Source organism: Arachis stenosperma, chromosome 2, assembly GCF_014773155.1.
Source record: "Arachis stenosperma cultivar V10309 chromosome 2, arast.V10309.gnm1.PFL2, whole genome shotgun sequence".
Lineage (NCBI taxonomy): Eukaryota > Viridiplantae > Streptophyta > Magnoliopsida > Fabales > Fabaceae > Arachis > Arachis stenosperma.
The window spans coordinates 98,831,677-98,858,326 of NC_080378.1; the positions used below are offsets into that span (position 1 = coordinate 98,831,677).

At 34.9% G+C, this 26,650-nt stretch overlaps 1 protein-coding gene across 1 annotated transcript; it reads right to left on the bottom strand.

Moving 5' to 3' along the window:
- Window positions 1–13,082: 13,082 nt before the first annotated feature.
- LOC130963252 (uncharacterized) lies at window positions 13,083–26,271 on the bottom strand. The gene is made up of 13 exons (XM_057889385.1): window positions 26,181–26,271; window positions 25,961–26,071; window positions 25,334–25,465; window positions 25,096–25,251; window positions 23,166–23,252; window positions 22,452–22,550; window positions 22,314–22,376; window positions 21,654–22,098; window positions 21,455–21,563; window positions 20,638–21,238; window positions 19,459–20,550; window positions 17,449–19,134; window positions 13,083–13,300 (listed from the first exon to the last, which is right to left on the bottom strand). Exons 1-13 carry the CDS (start codon window positions 26,269–26,271, stop codon window positions 13,083–13,085), a joined length of 4,890 nt encoding a protein of 1,629 aa, XP_057745368.1.
- Between the last annotated feature and the right edge of the window lie 379 nt (window positions 26,272–26,650).

Here is a 26,650-nt window from a genome sequence, read left to right on the forward strand (position 1 = left end):
AAAAGAGAGTTATTTATTTCATTTTATCAGAAGAGTTACGGAAAAAAAAAAGAGAATTTCATATAGAAAAATTGTATTTATTAAAAATAATTCGTAATTATACAACACCAGAAAAATATATTAATAATTATTTGAATTATTTAATTTATGTAAGTTGATAAAATTAATTTTTTTTATATTTTTAAATTTTTATAATTTTTGTTATTGTTATGAAGATATAATATTATTATTTGATTACTTTTCTATATATTTAATAAATAATTTAAATATTAATAAATTAAAAAATATTCTTATTGTTCGAAAATAAATATTATTAAAAATTTTGAAAAATAAATATTTTAATAAATAAATATTACTAATAATATTAATTTTTCTGTTGTATTTTAATAAATATTTATATTTATTTATATGTTTAAATAAATAAATGTGATTTTTTACTTATGATTAGTAATAACAATATTTATATTGATGTAAATTAGTATAAGAAGTATTTATTTGTAGTAACTTTTATTTATTTAAACTAATAAATATATTTAATGAATAAATATTTTTTGAAATTTTTTTATTTTTTTGAAAATAAATATGCTAATATTTTTTAATAAAATATGTTTTCTAAGTCTTAAAATAAAAAACAAATGAAGGACTAAGTTCATATATTTTTTTTCTTATTTTTCTTTCCTTTCAACGGCATACACACGTTTTCTAAAAGCATATACATCAAGGTTGCGAAAACTGAATCGGTCAATGAACCAGTAGAATGACCGATTCAGCGGTTCAGTGATCTAATCGTATTTTAACCGGAATTCAACCGATTTAATTAAATATAAAATAAAATTATAAAAAATTAATATATTATTTTTAATATTTAAATTCAATAAATTTTCAACTAAATAAACTCAGTATAAATTACATACAACAAAATAAAACTTCAGTCATAAAAAATATACCTTTAAATTCTTTAAAAATTCTTATGAAGTACATTATCTCAAAGAAAAAAAAAGCTTGTTGTAGTTATTGGCATTAATGTATAATTTACTTTTTTAAAATTAACAGAATTATTCTAAAAAATTCAACAAGGTACCAGCAATCATTAACAAAAATACTCCAAAAGTAACAAAAAAGATGAAAATCAAATAAAGCAGTAACCATATTTTCTTCAGTTAATCAACAGAGTTACATAGGTAATCCAATTGAAATATTTTTTGCAATTACAACCAATAGAATTTAATCTATCCAACCATCAGAATTCAGAATATAAAAACAGCAAATCATAATCATTATAATTAACAAAATAAAAAAAAACAAATTGAACTACCGATCGAATAACTCAAGAAGAGGGAGAGTGTAATACCCGGTCTAACCGAAATTAATTAAATAATGAGTTAAGTAGGAGCGAATATGGTTGGAAGATTTGGCAATTGGAATTTGATGATTTAAATATGATATTTGGATTCAGTGAATTTTTCCGAGTCGGAAGACATAGTTTTCTGCGTAAAAGTGCGCAGTGAAATTTTGACCGGCAGTACCGGCTGAGACCTGTCTGGTACTGCAGCTGAGAAAATTGATTATGAGTAAATAGGATTAAGAAATGAGGAATTATGATTAGGGGAGGTAGAAATATTTGAAGTGCGATTTAGAGCGCTAATCTTAAAGGTTTTGGTCCAAAATTGGACCAACGGACAAAAATAAGTGAACTGGGCCTAAGTGGGCCCAAGACCCAACATATATAAACATTAGTTATGAGCATTTCAGCTCATTTTACCCTAAAAAGAGAGGTTGGGGCGCTGAATTGAGAAGAGAGAAGAGAAGAGAGAAAACCTAACTCTCTTTGATCTTCAAACCACCATAACTTGAGCTACGGAGCTCTGATTGACGAGCCGTTTGCGGTCACGCGTCGCTCTTCTCATCCTCTACAATTCTATCTAAGTTTTGTGGTGAGTATTCCATTCATCTCTGCCCAGTTTTCGATATTCTCCACTGTTACACGTTTTTGGGTGGTTAGTGTTGAAATCTTGTGATTTTGGGTGTTTAGGGATACTCCAACATGGATTCCAAGTGGGTTCTATCCCTACTTCATATGGGCTGAGGTAAAAAGTGCTCAAACCCTTGTGATTGGTCATCTTTATGAGCCCTAGGTTGATGTATGTATGTGATATTGGTTATGTTAGTGTATTTGATGATCTTGGTGCACAATTGGGAGATTGGTGTTGCTTGAGGAGCTTCGGTGAGGCTTGGGACTAAGGTTGGTGGAGACTTTCAAAGAAGAGGCTCAATTGATTTTGCTACAAGAGGTACGGTTTAAGTTTCATTTAAGTACCGTGTGGTGTGATGAGAATTCCTAGGCTAGATGCCCATAGGATTAAGTTTGGATTGTGTAAATGGTTGATGCTAATATGCATAGTTGGTATGTAATGTGAATTGATGATTGGGTTGAGAATTGTGTGGCCTTGTATGCTTGGTGTATTGAAAATTTGATGTATTGGGTAATGAGTATTAATTTGTGGTTTATGCATTTAAATTGTGAAATTGGGCCGGAGGCCGTAAATTTTGGGTCGGAGGCCGGAAAGAGGTAAGGGAGGTAAGTTGATGTGTGCATTGTATGATGACACAAGTGATTGGATGAATTTCATATAATGAATATGTGAATGATTGGGTTGATTGTTGAATAATAAGGTTTGAGGAGTTGAAGGGTGAAATTATGTAGATGAAGTATGTTTGGTTTTGGGTTGAGAAATATTATGTGGTCATATATGTGATTATGATTATTGATGTCTTGATGGTATGATGATGCATGAGAGGTATATATATTGTGATATATGCTTGAGGAATGATTAAGGTTGATTTGTGGGTGAAACCACATGATAGTGATTATGATATTGATTATGTATAATGATGGTTGATTGGAGATAGTATTGTTGGAAATTGAGATGAGGAAGGATGTATGACATGTTGATATGTTTGTAATTTAGCCATTTGTTTGAAATAGGTAAAGATGGTTATATGGCGGTTTGTGAATTGTGGTAAGGTGTTAATGTATGAGTTGAGGAGGCTTGATGTTGATTTTGGTATATTTTGATTGGTTTCAAAAAGGGTTGAAATTGGCATGTTTTGATTGATTTTGAAAAGGGTTGGAAATGGTTTGTTGTGAAATGGCACTTTGTGGTTTTTATGAAAAATATGGTTTTTGGGCATACTTTGGTGAGACATAACTTGGACTACGGGTCTCTGTTTTGCGCCAAATCTGTTTAGAAATGAAATGGGATCCGGGATGTCCATGCCGTTCGAAGAACGGATGAAAAATGATTTAAAATGAGGAAGTTATGTCCATTGGAAGATTGGGGTCTAAATCTGTGAATTCTGCAGTTTTTAACTTAGAAAATTTTTAGCAGAATAACCCCTTGCGCGTGGGCGCACTTGGCGCGTGCGCGCCGATCTTCCAGAAAGCGCCATCCACGCGTGAGCGTGATGTGCGCGGGCGCGCTGATAGTGCTGCACCCAATGCCCAGCCATTTTCCAGAGAGTTGTGCCAGAACTATGCCAGCTTTGTGCCTGGGGCACGAGATTATCCACGCGTACGCGTGGTTGACGCGTGCGCGTCGATTTGGCAAATCTTTAATCCACGCGTTAGCGTGCATGTCGCTTGCGCGTCGATGAGTTTTTAAGGCCATCCACGCGTACGCGTGGAGTACGCGTACGCGTGGCATTGTTTTCATTCCAAAGTTGATATTTGAGTTTTAAAAGCCAAATCTCATACTTCTAAACCTCCGATCTCACCCCTTATGTATTAAATCATTATGATATGCTTAGTAATGAGAAAGGAACTAGGGGATGTGGTAACTTGCGAGTGAAGCAAGGGAAAAAGTTATGATCAATGGTGATCAACGATGATTATATGAGATATGGAGGATGGCGGTAGGAGTACCGTGTATGCCATGAGCCGAAGGGCTATATTTATTGATAAATGGCTGGTTCTTGATTGAACCATGAGCCGGATGGCTGAGTTATTGCCGGGTCACGGCAAAGCCATTATTGATTATGGCTGAGTATAAATGCATATATGATTAATGAATGAATGTGTTAAATGGATAATAATGGAAAATGTTGAAATGTGATGTGTAACCCCGGGTAGTAGGCAGTGGCGTTGTCCACTTGCTCCGGGTATGAGACGAAAAATGATGTTTATGATAAATGAGTTAATTATGGAGTTTTGAATGAATGTAACTCTGATACCTGGGTAGTAGTAAGGGTTGGGGTTCGTCCCACTTGCTCCAGGTTAATGTTTGAGATTTGATAACAATGAGGATTGATAATATGAATTGAGATTGAATGAATATATGCTTAAGATACCTGGGCAGTAGCAAGGGTTGTGGTTCGTCCCGCTTGCTCCGGGTAAATGCTTGAGATACCTGGGCAGTAGCAAGGGTTGTGGTTCATCCCACTTGCTCCAGGTCAGAGATTGTGATGCCTGGGTAGTAGCGGTAGTAGTGGTGAATCCACTCGCTCCAGGTTGAGCTGTTAAACACCCGCCTGGGTAGTAGCCGCAGTAGTGGTTGTTCCACTGGCTCTGGGCTGAGCGGGTAGTAGCAAGGGGGTTGTAGCTCAAACCTACTTGCTCCGCAAGGGGTGTTTCTGTCCATGGTTAGCTACCAGGACATGTCGGGTTGGCTATATAACCGACAGATGATATCATCAGCCATAGGGCAGGCATACAGCATTTGCATATGTTTGAATTGTTTGGGTTTGCCTATTTGTTTTGGATTTCTACATTATATATGCTATGTTACCTGATTATGTGCTACTTGTTCTACTTGTACCTTATTTGTGTATTACTTGTCTGTATTGCTTGTGTTTGTACAACTGAGAGATCCACATGTTGGTGTCGGTGTATGTTGAGGGCTGTTCTTGATGAGATGAATTGATGATGCGATTGCATGATGATGATGATTTTTGAATGAGATCATTTGAGCCCCTGGGTAGACGCAGTGATGTGATTTCACTAGCTCCAGGCGAGGGTATGATGTATTGATATAAAGTTGCTGAGGCAGAACAACTGATAATGGTTTTGCTTATGATTCTGAGTCTGATTCGTGAAAGAATCAACGAATTGGGAAACATGTGTAACATGAACTAGATGTAGTATCCCCTTACGACAGATGCCTATTTATGGATTAGTGAGAATCTAGGCTGGATACTTGGTGAAAAGGAGTTTAGGATGCTTAGTGAGTTTTTATTGCAGTGCATTGTATTTATTTGGCACTTTTACCGTACTGGGAACCCATGGGCCCGGGGTTCTCATTCCGTATATATCTCTTGTTTTTCAGATACAGGTTCAGGTGCTCAGAAGTGAGCTGCGGTTCGTCTGAGAGACGGCGAAGATATTTATTTTCTCTACTTTGTATTTTGCTTAGAATCTCTCCACCTTTGTTCTAAAAAGATTATATTATGTATTGAACTCTTTTGGAACTTGCCTATAGAGGCTCTTATGTTTCCTTTGGGAGAGATTAGGATATATTGTTGTCATCTACTTTCATACTGTACCCTAGCCGGCCTAAACTTCGCGGGTCGCGACTAGTGGCTATTTACTTATGTTATATATATCTATCTGTTATCTGTCTCTTAATCTCCTTTATGCCTTGTCCGTATATCGCTTTCGGCTTCACGTTTTAACTTTTCGTTGTCGAAACGTGAGTGATACGTCTTCGCGATTTTATTTCTACTCTTTTCAGGCTTCTCGATTAATACTCCTTTCGAAATTACCTATAGTTATATATTAAAAATCCACCTGAGAGTCGTACCACCGTAATATCATTGACTTATGACTCGAGCATAAGGATTTGAATATTAGGGTGTTACATTATGGTATCAGAGCAGTTCGTCCTCGTGAGCCTGAGGGATGGAACTGCTTATGCTTCAATGCATACTCTGAGTCTGTGCCTGTGCTAGTTAGGGTATCTAACCGATACATCTAGCATGAAGTCCATGAGTGTATCTTTGGTACTTTGAAGCACTATACTTTCGATATTGAGACTGATCAACTTGATATCGATTGTTTGGTGTGTATAGGAACCAGATGGCGCCTCGTGGACCCGGTCGGGGACGTGAGAGAGATCGTACTAGCACGCAGGAACCGGAAGTCAACCCGAATAACCCGATAAACCTTATGGCGGCGTTGGAGAATATGGTTGCTGCTATGCAAGCCACTACGGAAGCTCTTGGGCAACAGATAAACAATAATGGCAATGGCGGAAGGGAAGCTCAGGGCCCGATGACACTGGCAACTTTCTTAAAGGTTAATCCACCTAAGTTCAAGGGAACCACCAATTCGACTGAAGCTGATACTTGGTTTCGGGCCATGGAGCCAGCACTGCAAGCGCAGTTGGTGCCTGAAGAGCAGCGTGTTGAATTTGCTACCTATCTGCTCACGGGGGAAGCATCACATTGGTGGCAAGGGGCTCGACGTCTCCTGCAACAGGGGAATGATCCTATCACTTGGGATGCCTTCCAGGTGGAATTCTATAAGAAGTACTTTCCGAATTCTGCCAGAACAGCCAAGGAATTGGAGTTACTACAGCTGAAGCAAGGTGCTATATCCGTATCTGAGTATACAGACAAATTTGAGGAGCTATTCAGGTTTTCCCGCATGTGTCAGGGAGCTCCGGGAGACTTTGAGGAATGGAAATGTATTAAGTATGAGGGAGGACTTCGAAGTGAAATCCTAAGCTCCGTTGGACCGATGGAGATTAGGGTCTTCTCTGAACTTGTGAACAAGAGCCGTATTGCTGAAGAATGTGTGAGGAAGGCTGTTGAGGCAAAGAATGACCGTCGGGAGTCCCACCGCAGGGAGCACAATCAAGAATACCCAACAAGGGGTCAAGAGTTTAAGAGAAGAGGATACCCACAACGTTTTCCTCAAAGGCGAAATGACCTTGCGACGAGTGAGGAGTCCCAAAGGGATGGTAAGGGAAAACGAGCAGCGGCTGCTTCTAATGTTCTGAGCTGTCAGAGATGTGGAAGTCATCACCCAAATAGAACATGCCGATTGGGGTTAGGCGTATGTTACAAGTGCGGGTTGCCAGGGCATGTATCAAGAAATTGCCAACAGGGAGAGAGTCAGGATGCGGGCCGATTGCGGCAGTAAGATTGAGGTAATTGCAATAATCAAGCTTAAATGGCAGTGTGTGATTTTATAATACCACCTATACAGTAGAACTGGGAATGTCGAGCTTAATGTTAGACTGAGAAGCAAACCGGATGGTCTGAGTAAGGATTTGCCTTAATACAAATGGATAAATGCTTGTGATGTAAATGATTTTCTGTTGAAAATAATGTGTTGTGTTTGTTATATAGTTGGTTAATTTTTGGATTTGTGGCGAAACGGATTGAACCCGTGACTTTTAGTTCCTTTGATTTAAATAGATAAGCAATGGTCCTAAATGATGGATTTAGAAACGTTGATTTGAAATGTCAGTCATGCTAAGTTGTGGTTGGATACTTGAGGAAATAAGTGGTGGAGCTAATACTTGACGAGAAATCAAAGTGGCATAGTAGAAGCTTGCTAAAGCGTTAGCATACTAGGGTAATAATAAGGAAAAGTGGGATATGATTAAAAATGCTTTATGCTTTGAGTACTTAAAAGTTTAGTGAGCTTATACAGATACTGATTCTCGATAATTGGAATTAATTGCGGCGGTGAGCCTTAACGGTTCTGAAACGGGTGATGAAATTATCATTGATGCGTAGTCGGATTTAGATGATGATTGAGTGCAAGTTGTCGTGTTCGAGAGATGAGTGCTATGATGTCTGGTCATGGTGACTTTGGATTTAGATCAAGATTTGTAATGATCGGTTTCAGAGAAATCGTTTGGAAACCTTTAAATTGCAATACTGATGCGGTACTGAGATTGGTTTGAGGGAACCCGTGACGGGTGGTAAACTCCAATTTTTAGGGAGGTGCTGTTGAAAACTCTCCCAAGAATTGAAGGAGTGTTGGTTATATTTTTGAAAATGATTTTTGATCTGAGTAACTTCAACAAAAGAGATGTGTCTCAAAAGCTTTTATAGATTATTAAAGGGAAGCGGATTCATAAGAGTTTGTCAGCTTGTTAGTACAAACTCATTGAATTTAAAAAACTAAGAAAGCTTTGATTGATTATAGTGATGTGGGATGATGGCTATGATTAACGATGATAGCAATATTATTGATGAGATTTAATAGGGTGTGAGTTGATGAGACGATAAAAGTAAGGAACGAATGACCGAGATCATCAGAGATGGAGAAATCAGAGCGCGGCAACGGAAGCGTGCAGAGTAAAAAGACCTTGGAGCTGTTATGCGTTGGATATAAAGGCACACTACGTGCGCGTACGCGTAGGGATGGATGGAATTTTCGAGGGCGAAAATTTCTGTTAGGGGGATAGAATGTAATACCCGGTCTAACCAAAATTAATTAAATAATGAGTTAAGTAGGAGCGAATATGGTTGGAAGATTTGGCAATTGGAATTTGATGATTTAAATATGATATTTGGATTCAGTGAATTTTTCCGAGTCGGAAGACATAGTTTTCTGCGTAAAAGCGCGCAGTGAAATTTTGACCGGCAGTACCGGCTGAGACCTGTCTGGTACTGCAGCTGAGAAAATTGATTATGAGTAAATAGGATTAAGAAATGAGGAATTATGATTAGGGGAGGTAGAAATATTTGAAGTGCGATTTAGAGCGCTAATCTTAAAGGTTTTGGTCCAAAATTGGACCAACGGACAAAAATAAGTGAACTGGGCCTAAGTGGGCCCAAGACCCAACATATATAAACATTAGTTATGAGCATTTCAGCTCATTTTACCCTAAAAAGAGAGGTTGGGGCGCTGAATTGAGAAGAGAGAAGAGAAGAGAGAAAACCTAACTCTCTTTGATCTTCAAACCACCATAACTTGAGCTACGGAGCTCTGATTGACGAGCCGTTTGCGGCCACGCGTCGCTCTTCTCATCCTCTACAATTCTATCTAAGTTTTGTGGTGAGTATTCCATTCATCTCTGCCCAGTTTTCGATATTCTCCACTGTTACACGTTTTTGGGTGGTTAGTGTTGAAATCTTGTGATTTTGGGTGTTTAGGGATACTCCAACATGGATTCCAAGTGGGTTCTATCCCTACTTCATATGGGCTGAGGTAAAAAGTGCTCAAACCCTTGTGATTGGTCATCTTTATGAGCCCTAGGTTGATGTATGTATGTGATATTGGTTATGTTAGTGTATTTGATGATCTTGGTGCACAATTGGGAGATTGGTGTTGCTTGAGGAGCTTCGGTGAGGCTTGGGACTAAGGTTGGTGGAGACTTTCAAAGAAGAGGCTCAATTGATTTTGCTACAAGAGGTACGGTTTAAGTTTCATTTAAGTACCGTGTGGTGTGATGAGAATTCCTAGGCTAGATGCCCATAGGATTAAGTTTGGATTGTGTAAATGGTTGATGCTAATATGCATAGTTGGTATGTAATGTGAATTGATGATTGGGTTGAGAATTGTGTGGCCTTGTATGCTTGGTGTATTGAAAATTTGATGTATTGGGTAATGAGTATTAATTTGTGGTTTATGCATTTAAATTGTGAAATTGGGCCGGAGGCCGTAAATTTTGGGTCGGAGGCCGGAAAGAGGTAATGGAGGTAAGTTGATGTGTGCATTGTATGATGACACAAGTGATTGGATGAATTTCATATAATGAATATGTGAATGATTGGGTTGATTGTTGAATAATAAGGTTTGAGGAGTTGAAGGGTGAAATTATGTAGATGAAGTATGTTTGGTTTTGGGTTGAGAAATATTATGTGGTCATATATGTGATTATGATTATTGATGTCTTGATGGTATGATGATGCATGAGAGGTATATATATTGTGATATATGCTTGAGGAATGATTAAGGTTGATTTGTGGGTGAAACCACATGATAGTGATTATGATATTGATTATGTATAATGATGGTTGATTGGAGATAGTATTGTTGGAAATTGAGATGAGGAAGGATGTATGACATGTTGATATGTTTGTAATTTAGCCATTTGTTTGAAATAGGTAAAGATGGTTATATGGCGGTTTGTGAATTGTGGTAAGGTGTTAATGTATGAGTTGAGGAGGCTTGATGTTGATTTTGGTATATTTTGATTGGTTTCAAAAAGGGTTGAAATTGGCATGTTTTGATTGATTTTGAAAAGGGTTGGAAATGGTTTGTTGTGAAATGGCACTTTGTGGTTTTTATGAAAAATATGGTTTTTGGGCATACTTTGGTGAGACATAACTTGGACTACGGGTCTCTGTTTTGCGCCAAATCTGTTTAAAAATGAAATGGGATCCGGGATGTCCATGCCGTTTGAAGAACGGATGAAAAATGATTTAAAATGAGGAAGTTATGTCCATTGGAAGATTGGGGTCTAAATCTGTGAATTCTGCAGTTTTTAACTTAGAAAATTTTTAGCAGAATAACCCCTTGCGCGTGGGCGCACTTGGCGCGTGCGCGCCGATCTTCCAGAAAGCGCCATCCACGCGTGAGCGTGATGTGCGCGGGCGCGCCGATAGTGCTGCACCCAATGCCCAGCCATTTTTCAGAGAGTTGTGCCAGAACTATGCCAGCTTTGTGCCTGGGGCACGAGATTATCCACATGTACGCGTGGTTGACGCGTGCGCGTCGATTTGGCAAATCTTTAATCCACGCGTTAGCGTGCATGTCGCTTGCGCGTCGATGAGTTTTTAAGGCCATCCACGCGTACGCGTGGAGTACGCGTACGCGTGGCATTGTTTTCATGCCAAAGTTGATATTTGAGTTTTAAAAGCCAAATCTCATACTTCTAAGCCTCCGATCTCACCCCTTATGTATTAAATCATTATGATATGCTTAGTAATGAGAAAGGAACTAGGGGATGTGGTAACTTGCGAGTGAAGCAAGGGAAAAAGTTATGATCAATGGTGATCAACGATGATTATATGAGATATGGAGGATGGCGGTAGGAGTACTGTGTATGCCATGAGCCGAAGGGCTATATTTATTGATAAATGGCTGGTTCTTGATTGAACCATGAGCCGGATGGCTGAGTTATTGCCGGGTCACGGCAAAGCCATTATTGATTATGGCTGAGTATAAATGCATATATGATTAATGAATGAATGTGTTAAATGGATAATAATGGAAAATGTTGAAATGTGATGTGTAACCCCGGGTAGTAGGCAGTGGCGTTGTCCACTTGCTCCGGGTATGAGACGAAAAATGATGTTTATGATAAATGAGTTAATTATGGAGTTTTGAATGAATGTAACTCTGATACCTGGGTAGTAGTAAGGGTTGGGGTTCGTCCCACTTGCTCCAGGTTAATGTTTGAGATTTGATAACAATGAGGATTGATAATATGAATTGAGATTGAATGAATATATGCTTAAGATACCTGGGCAGTAGCAAGGGTTGTGGTTCGTCCCGCTTGCTCCGGGTAAATGCTTGAGATACCTGGGCAGTAGCAAGGGTTGTGGTTCATCCCACTTGCTCCAGGTCAGAGATTGTGATGCCTGGGTAGTAGCGGTAGTAGTGGTGAATCCACTCGCTCCAGGTTGAGCTGTTAAACACCCGCCTGGGTAGTAGCCGCAGTAGTGGTTGTTCCACTGGCTCTGGGCTGAGCGGGTAGTAGCAAGGGGGTTGTAGCTCAAACCTACTTGCTCCGCAAGGGGTGTTTCTGTCCATGGTTAGCTACCAGGACATGTCGGATTGGCTATATAACCGACAGATGATATCATCAGCCATAGGGCAGGCATACAGCATTTGCATATGTTTGAATTGTTTGGGTTTGCCTATTTGTTTTGGATTTCTACATTATATATGCTATGTTACCTGATTATGTGCTACTTGTTCTACTTGTACCTTATTTGTGTATTACTTGTCTGTATTGCTTGTGTTTGTACAACTGAGAGATCCACATGTTGGTGTCGGTGTATGTTGAGGGCTGTTCTTGATGAGATGAATTGATGATGCGATTGCATGATGATGATGATTTTTGAATGAGATCATTTGAGCCCCCTGGGTAGACGCAGTGATGTGATTTCACTAGCTCCAGGCGAGGGTATGATGTATTGATATAAAGTTGCTGAGGCAGAACAACTGATAATGGTTTTGCTTATGATTCTGAGTCTGATTCGTGAAAGAATCAACGAATTGGGAAACATGTGTAACATGAACTAGATGTAGTATCCCCTTACGACAGATGCCTATTTATGGATTAGTGAGAATCTAGGCTGGATACTTGGTGAAAAGGAGTTTAGGATGCTTAGTGAGTTTTTATTGCAGTGCATTGTATTTATTTGGCACTTTTACCGTACTGGGAACCCATGGGCCCGGGGTTCTCATTCCGTATATATCTCTTGTTTTTCAGATACAGGTTCAGGTGCTCAGAAGTGAGCTGCGGTTCGTCTGAGAGACGGCGAAGATATTTATTTTCTCTACTTTGTATTTTGCTTAGAATCTCTCCACCTTTGTTCTAAAAAGATTATATTATGTATTGAACTCTTTTGGAACTTGCCTATAGAGGCTCTTATGTTTCCTTTGGGAGAGATTAGGATATATTGTTGTCATCTACTTTCATACTGTACCCTAGCCGGCCTAAACTTCGCGGGTCGCGACTAGTGGCTATTTACTTATGTTATATATATCTATCTGTTATCTGTCTCTTAATCTCCTTTATGCCTTGTCCGTATATCGCTTTCGGCTTCACGTTTTAACTTTTCGTTGTCGAAACGTGAGTGATACGTCTTCGCGATTTTATTTCTACTCTTTTCAGGCTTCTCGATTAATACTCCTTTCGAAATTACCTATAGTTATATATTAAAAATCCACCTGAGAGTCGTACCACCGTAATATCATTGACTTATGACTCGAGCATAAGGATTTGAATATTAGGGTGTTACAGAGAGCAACATAATCGAACTGTTTAATTTTCTATGGAGGCAGAGTGAAACAGCGAAGAGTCCACGACGACAGAAAGTAACGCTCGAACTGCGCTGTGAGCTCGACAGAGAAAGGAAAAAGACGGGCAAAAATACCGAGGACAGAGACGAGTTCAGGAAGGCCGACGATGACAATGACAGAAGTGACTTGACGACACGATGAGGACAGAAACAGCGACGAGAACAACAGCTCCCGGTAGATCTGGCGATACGAGAATAGATCCAGGAAGAAAAGAGGGGCGGCCAACGACGGCGAGGACAGAGGCAAGCTTGGCGACACCACGAGGACAGAGAAGCTGAGAAGGTGACACTACTGTTGGTGGTGGCGGCGCTGGAACTCAAAGGAGGTGGTGGCAGCGTTGGAACTCAAAGGGGTGGTGGCGGCGTGGAACTCAGAGGGAGAGAGAAAGAGGTATTAGGGTTTTCTTCTGAGAGTAAGGGGGTAGCTGGGCTTTTATATGGGGGGTTTGTTTTTTTTTTTCTTTTTAAACCTTTGAAAACCGTCACCAGTTAACCGCCGGTTCGACCATTTTTTTACCAATTTTTTATCAGATGATTTTTAGGCTTATCCGGACCGGCTAGCTAACTGATTCCTGATTAATCCTGTTGAACCGGTCGATCCGATTCGGTTTTCAAAACTATGATATACATACACTATGCTATATCTTTCCTCATTGTCATATTATGTCTCTCTTTTCTCTCTCATATCACTTCTTCAACAATAATTCTATACAATTTTATTTCAATTAATTTTGCTATTCTTCTATTCCAACTCTATTATGTTTTATCTATTATGCTTTCTTATGTTGGCTTTTATTCTAAAATTTTATTGAAGTAGTCTAATCTTAAAGAAGAGAAAAATCACTTTTAATTCAAGTATTACCAATTATTAAGACATTAAGGTGACTCTTGAACTTGATAATTACCTATATTTTTAAATTTTTTCATATTTATAATTATGGGTATGATCCCTTCCATCTTGTATTTTCAGTAGAAGAAACCAACAATTATATTTAATTAAAAAATCTATAAATATATTGATTTAGGTGCAATATATTAGTAACAATTTTGTTTGGGATGCGGTTACTTTATTATCTTGAAGGATCATCATTATGCTTCCAACTTCCTTCTCGTTAATTTTATTTGGATACTTTCAGATTCTCATCACATATATTTTAAAATTCTAATAAAACTTTCTCACATTGACAACAACATCAAGAACATAGTCGTAGTATTTACCCATCTTGTTTTGATTATCCAGTATGTATTATGGTGAAGATAATTAATGTTAGAAAATATGTTTGAAGAAGCTGGTCTCAAATTAAAATTTTTAATCTAATGGATAAAATAAAAGACATTATAAAAAAATGTTTGTACTATTTTGTCTTATATTATAAAATATATAGATCATATATATAATAATATTATTGTATTTAAAAAATTTTACCATCATATTTCGAGCAGGTTCCACATACCAAAATGACAAAATTAGCATATATGCGTGTTGAACATGAAGATGTGACACTTGTTGAGTATTGAAACATATACTGATTACCTTTTATATATTAATAAATTGCCATTATATGAACCTTTTACATGTTAAATTGACGCAACACCTCAATTTATTAAATTTCAAACTTTATAGGTAGCATATTTAAACAAAGAAAATTTCTGTCTTATTTATTGGAATTGTCAACATAGTATGTTGTCACTGCGTGTCAGTACTAGTACAAGATGCGTGTCAGCACTAACACAAGATGCGTGGATGGTCCATACGCATAGTGTAATGACTCCCATTCTATTTAAGAGTCTGATTAGGGATAATAGTTTGGTTAGTTAAGTATGATAAAGTGGATGAGTTTAGTGGGCTGTTTCTTTATGGACTTGATGTGTTTGAAGATATTTTTAGTAAAATTTGTTAGAATTTGCATGAAAATAAAAAAGGCTTGGATAATGCAACTCGCAAAAATATAATTTTTTTTAATAGTTTAACTTGTTACGAAAAAAAATTGTTTATATATTTCATTATTAATGATAAAAGAAAAAAATAAATAGAATATATAATAAAAAATGTATCTCATGTTATTAATTTGACTACTATAATAATATTAATAATATAAAATATATATTACTATTGACGTAAGAAATTTTAGCTATTTTTAATATTTTTGTTAACGACAAAATATATAAAAAAATTTAAATTAATATTTTTTTAACAAGTTAAAATATTAAAGATAAATAAAAACTATTACAATAATAATAAGTATATATTATGTATTATCATTTTTATTTTTAAAACATTAATATAATTATGACTAATTTAAAAGTAAAAATAATTATAAATAAGTATTTTAATTGATAGACTAAAGTGTATCTTTTAGTGGTGAAATTTAAAAGAAATTTTTAGAGGAGTCAAAAATCTTAATAAAAAAATTATATAATGGTATTTATATTAAAATACAAATAAAAAATATAATTATTTTATTTTTAAGTTTATTAATTAAAAGGTAGGATTATATATGATTAAAGTTAACTAAAAAAGTAAATATAACTTTCGTTAAAAAAAATTGTTTAGATTAATAAATAATTTGATTTTAAATAAAAAAATTAAAAAAATAATTACTGGAGGCGGGTTGACATGGCTCGAGTTACAGAAGTTCCACTAGAATCATGAGAGGAAGCATACATTCAGGTTCAGGATTTTTAGTTCATGTCCCTCGTGTAGTCATTTAGAATGTTTTGGGACCTTTTTTATTCTTTTTGGGACCCTCCTTATTTTTCATTTATCTTTGATCAACATTACACGACTCAACCCATCAATTGGCCCATTACTTAACCATCTCTAATATAGTGATTACTTTCTAATTATTTAATCTTCACAAAATAATAAAATAAAAACAACAGAGTCACACTTTACAAATTCCGTACACACATCTATCTTTAATTCCACGCGTCTCCTTTTTATTATGACACCACATATAAGCATGTCATGCTTACAACCACCATCAGCACCATAGAATCTTCCATTGATCCAAAATTCAATTTAAAGTTCTAATACCGCTTTTAAAAAATGGAACATGCGAAACGTGTTGAACATAGAGTTGTGACACTTGTCGAGTATTAAAACATATATTGGTTACCTTATATATATTAACTAGCAGAAGCCCCCGCGCATACGCGCGGGTAATAGTAGTGTTTGGATGGTGTAACTGCTTTGCTTACAATATTGGATTGAATACTAATATTGTATGTAATATATATAACGGTCTTTTGACCGATTTTCTAAGATATAATATAAATAAGATGTGAAATTAAAGAAAACATAGATAAAAAAAGGAGTCGTTGAATGTTTTAGTTGTGATGTACTATCTACTATGTACTTCCTTGTAATTAAAAATGTAAGGTTCCAATATTAGTGTAAACAATAAAGGAAACACAATAAACAAAAGAAATATAAAAGATAAGAAGATGATAGAAATTGACACAGTGATTTAGATCTATGCTCTAATGGAAAATTGGAGGAAAATATGAGTAACCATGAATATCCACTGCTTTGTTAAGTAATATTTTTCCATTTTTGCATCAAGTTGGAATATAAATGCACAGAAAGATTATAATTTAACAGAAATTTGAAATATTTGGAAGCAAACCAACCAAGGAAGCATACAATGAAAAGAATCATGTTAATAGAATTTGAGAAGAGTTTAATATACTAAATAAAGATCTATTTGTCAGAACACAATATAGTTTATGTTCATGTTTCACAAAATTCTTAAAGCAAGAAAGTGCAACATACATTGAAAGGAACAGTTTTAAACTTGTTCAAGTAGTTAAAAGAGCAAAAAATATTAAAAAGTAAATTTCCTAATGCTGGAAGACAATTTTTCCTTGTTTAATGATGGTAATTATAGGTTTGTCGTTATGGACCTGCATAGATTGTTGAGAAAATATAAGTAAATTTGATTTAATCAACTAACAGGTGCAGATGCATGTTAAATGATACAAATAGAATACTGTTTTAGTAGTTTGTTTTAAATGAGTAGTATATTATTGTAATTGGGACTTTTATGAAAATTTAAAGTATATTGGAAGTGAAGTTTAGCAACATGGAATATTGATTATGGCAAAGAAGGTAAGGCAGATAATACTTGATTTCAGACATTATGCATGATGAGAAATCAGGATATTAATGAGGTAAATTGAAATATTAAAAGACGTGAGCATTGTTTCTTTTTTGATAAAGTACTTCATACAGTTAGAATGTGATTAAAAAGAACAGTTAACCATTTCAAAGCAAAATAACATTATGGGGTAGATGACTTATCATTCCAAATTGTCTGTGTTAGCATGCATGGGAGGCATGATTGAGGAGTTGTAGGAAAATATAATTTTTTTAAGTCACATAGTTGCGATAGGAATATAATAGGAATTTTAACAGTAATAACAAAATATTAATCATAATGGTAGAGTTGTGCATACCGGTATCATTTGGGAGATTTCTAAAAACTTCTTGGTATACCACATTTTGTGTTTCGGTTGAGTTGTTGGATTTCTCATGGGATATTACAATTTTTAATCCACTTTTGTTGGTAACCCGTGAAATTGCCACATAAAGTTGTCCATGCGTGAATACTGGTTGTTTAAGAAGTAATCCTACATGATTCAAAGATTGTCCTTGACTCTTGTTTATTGTGATGGCATATGAAAGCATCAAGGGAAATTGTCTGCGTTGGAACTTAAAAGGTAATCTTGCATCGGATGGGGTTAGAGTCATTCTTGGTATGAAAACTTTTTCACCAGCATTATTGCCTGACAAAACTTCTGCTTCGATAACTTTATTTCCAAGTCTTGTGACACTCAATCTAGTTCCATTGCAAAGACCCGCTGAATGATCAATATTTCGTATAAGCATCACAGGACAACCTTTTTTAAGTTGTAGCTCATGACTGGGGAGGCCAGATGATTTAATGGTTGCCAAAAAGTCCGGTGTGTGTATGCTTTCAAATGTGTTGTTAGCTCCATCTTTAAAGCACGCTGAGTTAGAACTCACATATGTTTTCATTTCATTCACATTTAAAGAGAGCATGTAATTATTGACCTCTTCAACAACATTAATGGTAGGGGCTAAAATAGCTTGACCTTGGAGATGTAATGGATTGCAAACATTATTTAAGTAATCAGCATAAATAGCTCGAACTATTGCTTCAATTGGATCATTGAATTCTGTAATTAACAACTTTGGTGGAATGTGTATGATACTACAACCATCATCCGAGTCTCCTAGTTTACCATCTCCTATGGCAAGAATCCAATTTGCAAATTCTTTCAATTCCTCAACACTGTGGTCCTCATGCATAGAGTTTAAACGCATATTTTGAGTCAATTTTAAAATTTGACATTGTTCCCACAAATATGATGAGTTAATTGATGCATCAACAATATCTTGTCTAGAACCTTTTGTTATTACTGGAAGAATCTGCCTGAAATCCCCTCCTAAGACAACTGTTTTTCCTCCAAACGGTAAGTGCAAACTTGCATCATTGATATGACGCAATAAGTCTCTCATTGTTCTATCCAGTGCCTCAAAACAAAATCGATTCATCATAGGAGCTTCATCCCAAATAATAAGTTTCGTTATTGAAATTAATCCAGCCAACGGACTTCCTTGTTTGATGTTGCACGTAGCACATTCATCTGGAGTAAGAGGAATTGCAAATCTAGAATGTGCAGTTCTTCCACCAGGTAACAAAAGCGATGCTATTCCACTTGAAGCAACCGTTAACACGATTTCACCTTTTGATCTAAGAGCAGCGGAAAGAGTTTTCCAAACAAAAGTTTTTCCTGTTCCTCCATAACCGTATAAGAAGAATACCCCACCTGAATTTGATGTGACAGCTGCTATTATTTTGTCATAAACATGCTTTTGGTCTGTATTCATCTGTGATAGAAATTGCTTGTGTTGTTTAGCTAACAGTGCACGATCATAACGAAGCTCATCTAATATTAACTTGTTCTGAGAGGCTTGCTCCATTGTGAACTGAGTGTCATCTACATCAGGAAATGGCATTGTTGGAAATTCTCGGAGTGACTTTCCATTTCTATTAAGAATTTCCTCAATTTCAAGAAGAGTAAGTTGCAACAATTCAGCTTCTGATAAAATCAAATCTACATGATGAAAATCAATTGTATGTAAGAAACTATAAGGGTAAGTGTGTAAACTTTTTGTTGTTGATATTGAGTAATAAAAAATTTTTAGGCCACAATATGAAGGAAAATTTGAAAAATGAATAAATATCCATTTAAAATTAATCTTAGGATATGTAAAATAAATAAAAAACCGAAAAAGAGAGGATGGGAGTGAACCTGGTAGGCAAAACATGTTTCTATGATCATGTTGTATTCCATCTGATAAGAGACTCTAGCATTTTTGCCAAACTACTTCTGGTCTAATCATTGAATGTGTCCATAGTAGTGTGACAAATAGCTTACGTAAATAATATCCAGAACCCCAATGACTTGCTTCTTCAATAGCATCAATATATTCCCGATCATCATCCAATAAACCTCGGGCATAACATGCATCTCGAAATGATGAATATACAACATTGTTGTAGGTTCTAAGATCTCTATAACTTTTGGGGCCTTTTACAATGTTCAATAACATTCGTAGGTAGTATAATTCTCCAGATGATGGGGGAACAAAGAATAATCTCCCAATAACAGAGTAGCTTTTTCTTGGCTCCCAAATCCTAAGAGATGGCTTCCAAACAAATTTTGTTGGAAAATCATTGTAAGTTAATTCTCTTGCAGCAGCATATTCTTTGTTAGCTTTAAACCAAGCCATAAACATTGATTCTCTGACAGTTGCTTTATCAACAACAGTTTGCAATGCATCATCATCCTCAAAAAGAATTGTATGTTCATCAGGCAAGTGAAAACTTAATCGTTCAACTGATGGTCTTCTATAGTGGATGTCAAATGCAAATATCCTCCAAGCAGATTCACATGGAGAAATATATCGACAATCATAAAACATTTGAACTTCATCGACAGCAGTGGCTGAACTTTCATCTATTCTTTTTGAATAGAAAGAAGCTGTAATGCGATCAGTTCCCTTGTTGACATACTTGAATAAGTATTTGATTGACCTTGATTGATTGCACCATTCGACATTTATATGGGCACCATACCTTAAGAGAAGAAATCTATTATGTGGCACAACATAACGATTATCCAAATCAATGCCAGACACCTCGATGGTACGACCATTGTTGCGACGTCTATAGACTGGATATCCGTCTTGATCGATAGTACTGTTCTGAACAAACTTTTTTGGGAAATGACGAATGCAGCGGCTGTTTTCCATGCAAGGTGAGTTTTTCCTTGCTGATCCACATGGACCATGCATCATTGAACTCTTTACAGCTTGATAATATTCATGATCAGTTGTTGGATCTGGAATCTCTGCAGAGATGATTTTATCAATGTCATCTGGAGTAGGAAACTTGTGTTCTGGTGCAAGGAATAAAAGGATATGAGCATGCGGTAATCCTCGTTTTTGAAACTCAATTGTGTAAATCACTGAAAAAATTTCCATTGAAATTGTTAGAATATGTGTAATTGTTGAAAGAACAAAAATGTAGTAGAAATTACAGTTTAAGAGATTACCTGCTCGTGATCTACCGAATATATTGTTCTTGTCGATATCTCTAATGAGCTTTTCCAATTTCAGTTTGAACATTCTGCAAACTATATCAGGTCGATCTTCTGCTTTCAATTTGTTATCTTTGCAATAATCTGCAATCTCCTTCCATTGTGGGTTGCAAGTGAAGGTTATGAACAAATCTGGATATCCGATTGCTCTACATATTGCCATTGCATCTTGATAATTTTGAATTGTATATCTTGGACCTCCGGTGAAGCTTGCTGGTAGAACAATTCGCTTGCCAAGTGTAGATGCCTGTGTTTCACCGTTAAGAACTGCATCTTTTAGGCCTTTATAAATCTCAGCTCTAAACTGTTTTTGCTTGAGGTATACATATTTCAGCCTAGCAGCTTCGATCATTGAGAACGCATCAACTATAAACTGCTGGAAAAGTCGTCGAGAGTAAATCAGAACACCTTCACGCCAAGGTCTGTGTTGTATTCTATATGCGAAAAAGTCTCTCATGCTAATGAATCCTGGTTCACTTCTCATATTCTTAGGTAGTCTGTTCAATGGAATCTTTTCTCTCCAACCGTCCTCCCCAAATGGAAAAAGAAGTGGATACTGCAGACCCAAGTATGCAGGATTCAATTCAGATATCCGTTTAAGTATTCCAGATTTTGTTTCAATTACAATATCTCTTTCTTTGGTGCGTCCATCAAAATCACCCACAAATAAACCAGCGACTTCACTAACAGAGGGTAGATTGTACCGTCTTCCATCTCTACCTCTTTTACCAAACAGTCAAAGTTTGATATCTGTTCGTGGATTAGTTCTAACCATTTCTCTTGCCATACGGAATGATTTTGCAAGAACATTGTGTGTATCTAACACGTTGATTAGATCAGAAACTATCTCGACATTCAAGGGGTTTGACTTTTCGCTTGAGCTGCAATTGACATGACAGTTGTGATTAATATTTTAAATACTTTGTAGCAATGAAAAGATGGAAATTTAGGGATTAAGATTCGATACTAACCTCACAACTGATGTTCGATTATTTATCTCATTTTCCGTGTCATAAATGTAAAGTTGAGCAAATTTTGCAGTGCTTCCTTCTGTTGGTAGTAAACTGCCCATGAGATGATAATTTTGGCCGTGTAATATGAACGTGGGGGGTGCTCGGCCTTGGTTAATTGATTTATCTACTTTGCCACCAAACGAAGTAAATGCAAACATACTATTGTATGTTCGAGTGTTTTTTTGGAAATGGGTTGCCTTAGCACTATCACCAAAGAATAGATCATCAAGTGTGTTGGGCGGTTGTTGTAAAAAAGGCAATTGAACTTGACCTTGGCGACAACATAAGGTAAACTTTGGATTAACAGCATTAAAGTGTTTGTCGATACGCTCTTCATACCAGAAATTGGCACCACAATGCTGACACTGATATATTGGGTTCCCAAAGTCTAGATAAGCTGGAGCTGAAATATTATAGTGATGAGTTATCATGTATGTTAGTTAAAGAAGGAAATAAGTAAATCTGATAAAGTTTTACTTGCCGGAATCACATTTGTAGTATTATGATTCTCATCCAATTGCTCTGATTTATATAGATTGGTGTCAGGGTTGTGTATTATTTATACGGATAGAAAATGAGAAATGATTTCTTTATAGATATCGATGAATTGAAACTAACCTTCATCAGGGAGTTGGTTTGATAGTTGCAAATGATTAATATTGTTATCCTCGTCCTCTATATCTGCAAAAACATTCATACAATACCGTTACTTGTTTGTTCTGAAAGGTAGTAAGTTAATTTAATAGATACAAATACTTTTGATAAATACCTCCTTCTTGTCGACTTTGGGAACACTTCCAGAATCAAAGTTATCAACATGTATGAGTCCGCTTAAGTTACATGAATATTGCACATCTGTCCAAAGAATAGAAAACACAAATGACCTTATGAAAATAATCCAGGCCTTCTCTTTTGCCAGGAGAATTTGTATGTTTAAAAAGTTTAGTTATAAAGGTTAATTATTGTTTATCAACTGGATTAAGCGATGATTTTAGGAACGGAGCTATATTGAATTTTAGGGAGGGGCAAAAAATTAAGTTTGTAATAAAAGAAGAGTAAAATCAAAATTTTAAAGAAGACTAAACTAAAATTTATATTAAATTTATGAAAAAAATTTGAAAGGGGGTGTTTCATAAAATGTTAAGATACGTGGGAGAACATGGAAAAGTGGAAACGCTAAACGCTGATTTTAGGGACGAAGGGCACTACATGCTCCCCTTAGATCCGTGCTTGGTATATGCAGGGTTAGAATTTAATGAATGAATGCTTGTGTTGTGGAGTTAACTTCTTAAAAAAAAAAAAGTAACAAATTGAGTAGAAAGGCCAATGATTTTATTTAATAAAAGAGATATAAACATAAGAAAAGTAATTTAAATTTGTTTAAGATATCAATGTATTATTAATGCAATTTATCATGAAGGTTAAAAAACCAATTTGATTATTGTCGTTGTACACAGAAATAAATTAAACCTTGGTTCTCCCCTCTTGGTAAACACTCATGAACTCCAGTTTTGTCCTGTTCCAATGGTCTCAGTGAATGATCCATACCTTGAATACCTATGAAAACATAATCAGCAGGGAATATTTAGTTGATTTAATCCAATTCATATAGTTTGGCAAGAGAATTTACATATTTAAAAAGTTTAATTATAAAGGCTATTTCTTATTTGTCATTGGAGTAAGTGATGATTATAAGGGCCACAACAGAATGAATTCTAGGGAAGGACAAAAGAATTTAGCAAAGGAGGGCTCAAATAAAATTATTTTTTTAATAATTAAATAAAATATTATATATTTGGTAATATATATAATCATGATTAGTATATTTTCTAATTAGAAAAAATATTAATCAACACTTGTCAAAAATATAAGCTAATTAGAAAAAATATTAATAATCTATTTTTATTTTTTTTTGTTAATTAATTTCCTTTGCTAAGTATTAATGTGATAGTAAATTATATTTTTATACTTTGCATCATAGAATGTATGACATAAAATAATATGGATCAGTTGTTCAAACTATATGTATTTAAAATAAATTTGTGAATAAAAAATATAATATATACTCATTTTAATGAATTGATTTAATATGTTATAATTTTAATATAAAAAAGATAATAAATAAATTATAATATTATTTATTTTCATATACTATCATATATATAGATTTTTTGACATCTAATTAAATATTGCTATTATTATAAATATTTAACTATTTTTATATAATAATAGACGTAAGAATCAAGTGAAAAAATGGAAGTAAAAAAAGAGAGAAGCAACCAAATAAAATAAAAGCAATGTTATTATAAATATTAAAATACTTTTTATATGATAATTAGTACAAAAATTAATTGAACAAATAAAGAAAATGTATAGGAAAAGTAATTTAAAGTTGTTTAAGATAAATATATTGGTAATGCAATTTATCATGCAAGGGTAAAACACCAATGTGATTATTGTTGTTGTAAACATAAATAAATTAAACCTTGATTATCCCTTATTGGTAAATATGGGTTTATGTTATATGATTCATCTTATTTTTTTATTGGATTTTTTTAAATCAATATTCATCTTTTTTGTTATTTTTTATTTAGTTTTTTATAATTTTTACTATGTCAATTTGTATGTACTTTATCTGTTGTTGTTATTTTTTTTATAATATAAATTATTTATTCTATTAGAAAGATCAAATTAACTAAGAAAAAGAGTATTTAAGAAGCGTCATAAAAAATTATAAGTCAAAAGAACTTAAATTTATTTGTAGAATTTAGTATTTTTTTATAAAGTACTCTTTTTCATGTAATTTGATCTTGCTAATGAATTAAATAATTGAATGGATGAATGTTTGTGTTGTGGAGTTAACTTCTTCATATGGCAAAAAAAATTTAACCAATTGAGTAGAAAGGACAATGATTTTATTTAATAGAAAAGATTTTCAACATAAAAAAGAGTAATTTACAATTGTTTAAGATATCAATATATTATTAATGCAATTTATGATGAAATTTTAAAAATCAAATTGATTATTGTTGTTGTAAACAGAAATAAATTAAACCTTGGTTCTTTCTTGTTTGTAAACACTCTCCAGTGTTGTGCTGTTCCAATGGTCCCGGTGAATGATCCATACTTTGAGGACCTAGAGAAAGCATAATCGGTAGGAAATATTTTTTAGTCGACTTAATATTCATATTATAAAATTTGTATAATAGTGGACTTCATTGTCATATATACTTTCACTTTTAGTATATGATTTCTTGTAAATTTACAATGCATAAGATTTAAAAAAAAAACCTTATTTATTAACAAATGTAGCAAGCATATGGTCCATTAATAGTTCAGTGAAGTTGTATCCATAGATAAATAGATTTAGGCTTATATTGGAATTTAAAAAAAAAAGAACCTGTGTCAATTTCAATTTGAAAGGAACGATTCTCCTGATAAGTATGATCAATGTTTGTTATGTTTGACAGAGTTGATGGTGTTTTAGAAATGATGTCGATCAAATTCTGCTGCTGCTTTCCACTGTTTAAGCTGGGACTATTTCCACCAGTTGAACCTGCGATATTTTGTTCACCAAGATTTACAATGCAACTTCACCATTCAGTTTTGTTAATCCGTATAGTAACATATATACTTACCTTGCGTTACAGGATTCGCAGCCTCTTTCCGAAAACTTAAAATTTGTGGATAGCTAAACTGCATCGTGTACACATTCCTCTCAGCAGAGGTTTGGTCATTGTGTGTGACAACACTCTCGATTGAATAAATTTCTAAAGATAGCCAAAATCATTGGACTCCAATTAGGTTAAAAGATGACATACGAAGGACAACTTATTTGTTAACATTACAAATCTTTTCAACTAAATTAATAATTTACTTGTGAGTCATGTTCAAAGGAAATCTGTATAGTTTTATTCTGATATTCTGTTTTATGCATGTCTTGTTTCATATGAAATATAAATAAATAATAAATTATGTGTATATATGTATATGATGTTTTCACATGAACGCCAATTACATCTTGCTCACGTTTAATAATTTTGTCTCTGGCTATTTAATTTCGTCATTTTGTAATGAATATTACGAAAATTAAGATTCGTGACAAAGGAAGTTGATTGCATACGTTAAATTTGAGAAATTCATTTCTTCCCTTATCTTTTGGCTTATAATTTGTTCCTGCATAGGTTTCATTTAAGTTTTGAATGTGAAATCTAAAACATGGAGAAGGAAAATTTTGTGTAGGAAGCACATCAAGATTAACATGCCTGGTTGGATTTCAGTAAGGGGTTCTCTGTCTGTGAGTGCAAGCTTTGTGAAGTCTGTTGCTGCAGAACTCTCTCCTCTTATATGTTGCTTGTCAAGCCATCCATCATTCTCTGTATTTCATTCAACATAACACAATGGCCTATTAGTCGTAGCAATAAAAAAATGTCGAGATACACTGTAAATGAAGTTTGATTCATAGATGTTTCATGCGTGTATAACCTTTCTCATTTGATGTGCTTAGCTTTCTCTTTTTTGCTTCTCTGATGAGATATCTACGTTTCCTTGCCTTCTTCCCATCTTCTCCATCCATTGCCTACAACAATGGTGGGATAAGTTCTGGAAAAGTTATGGTATCGGATACTTGACGTGTTAGCTGAGGTAGAGTTTACTCTAAAATGAAGTTGAATCGCACGGTAGAAAAAGTTTCCCTGACACAAATTGGATCCTATTTGGTTGTTGTTTTGTGGTTATTTATACTGTACGAACTTGCTAGCTTAAAAAGAATTCACAAATGCAAGTTCCTTTGCAATGTGAATTACAAACATGGAATCCTTGTAACCTTAGTTGATCGTACTTGTACTTGGCGTTTAAATTCAAAGGTCCGACCTATATTAACACATGTCCCAAAGAATAAACTTGCTTAGTATACTTAGTTAGAGTTACAATGTAACAATGCAAAAAACTATGCA

Coding starts and splice junctions, on each gene's coding strand:
- LOC130963252 (XM_057889385.1), bottom strand. CDS start 26,271: ATGGATGGAGAAGATGGGAAGAAGGCAAGGAAACGTAGATATCTCATC. Junction 21,564..21,653: donor AATCGAACATCAGTTGTGAG/GTTAGTATCGAA, acceptor TGTCAATTGCAG/CTCAAGCGAAAAGTCAAACC. Junction 20,551..20,637: donor ATTCGGTAGATCACGAGCAG/GTAATCTCTTAA, acceptor AAATTTTTTCAG/TGATTTACACAATTGAGTTT.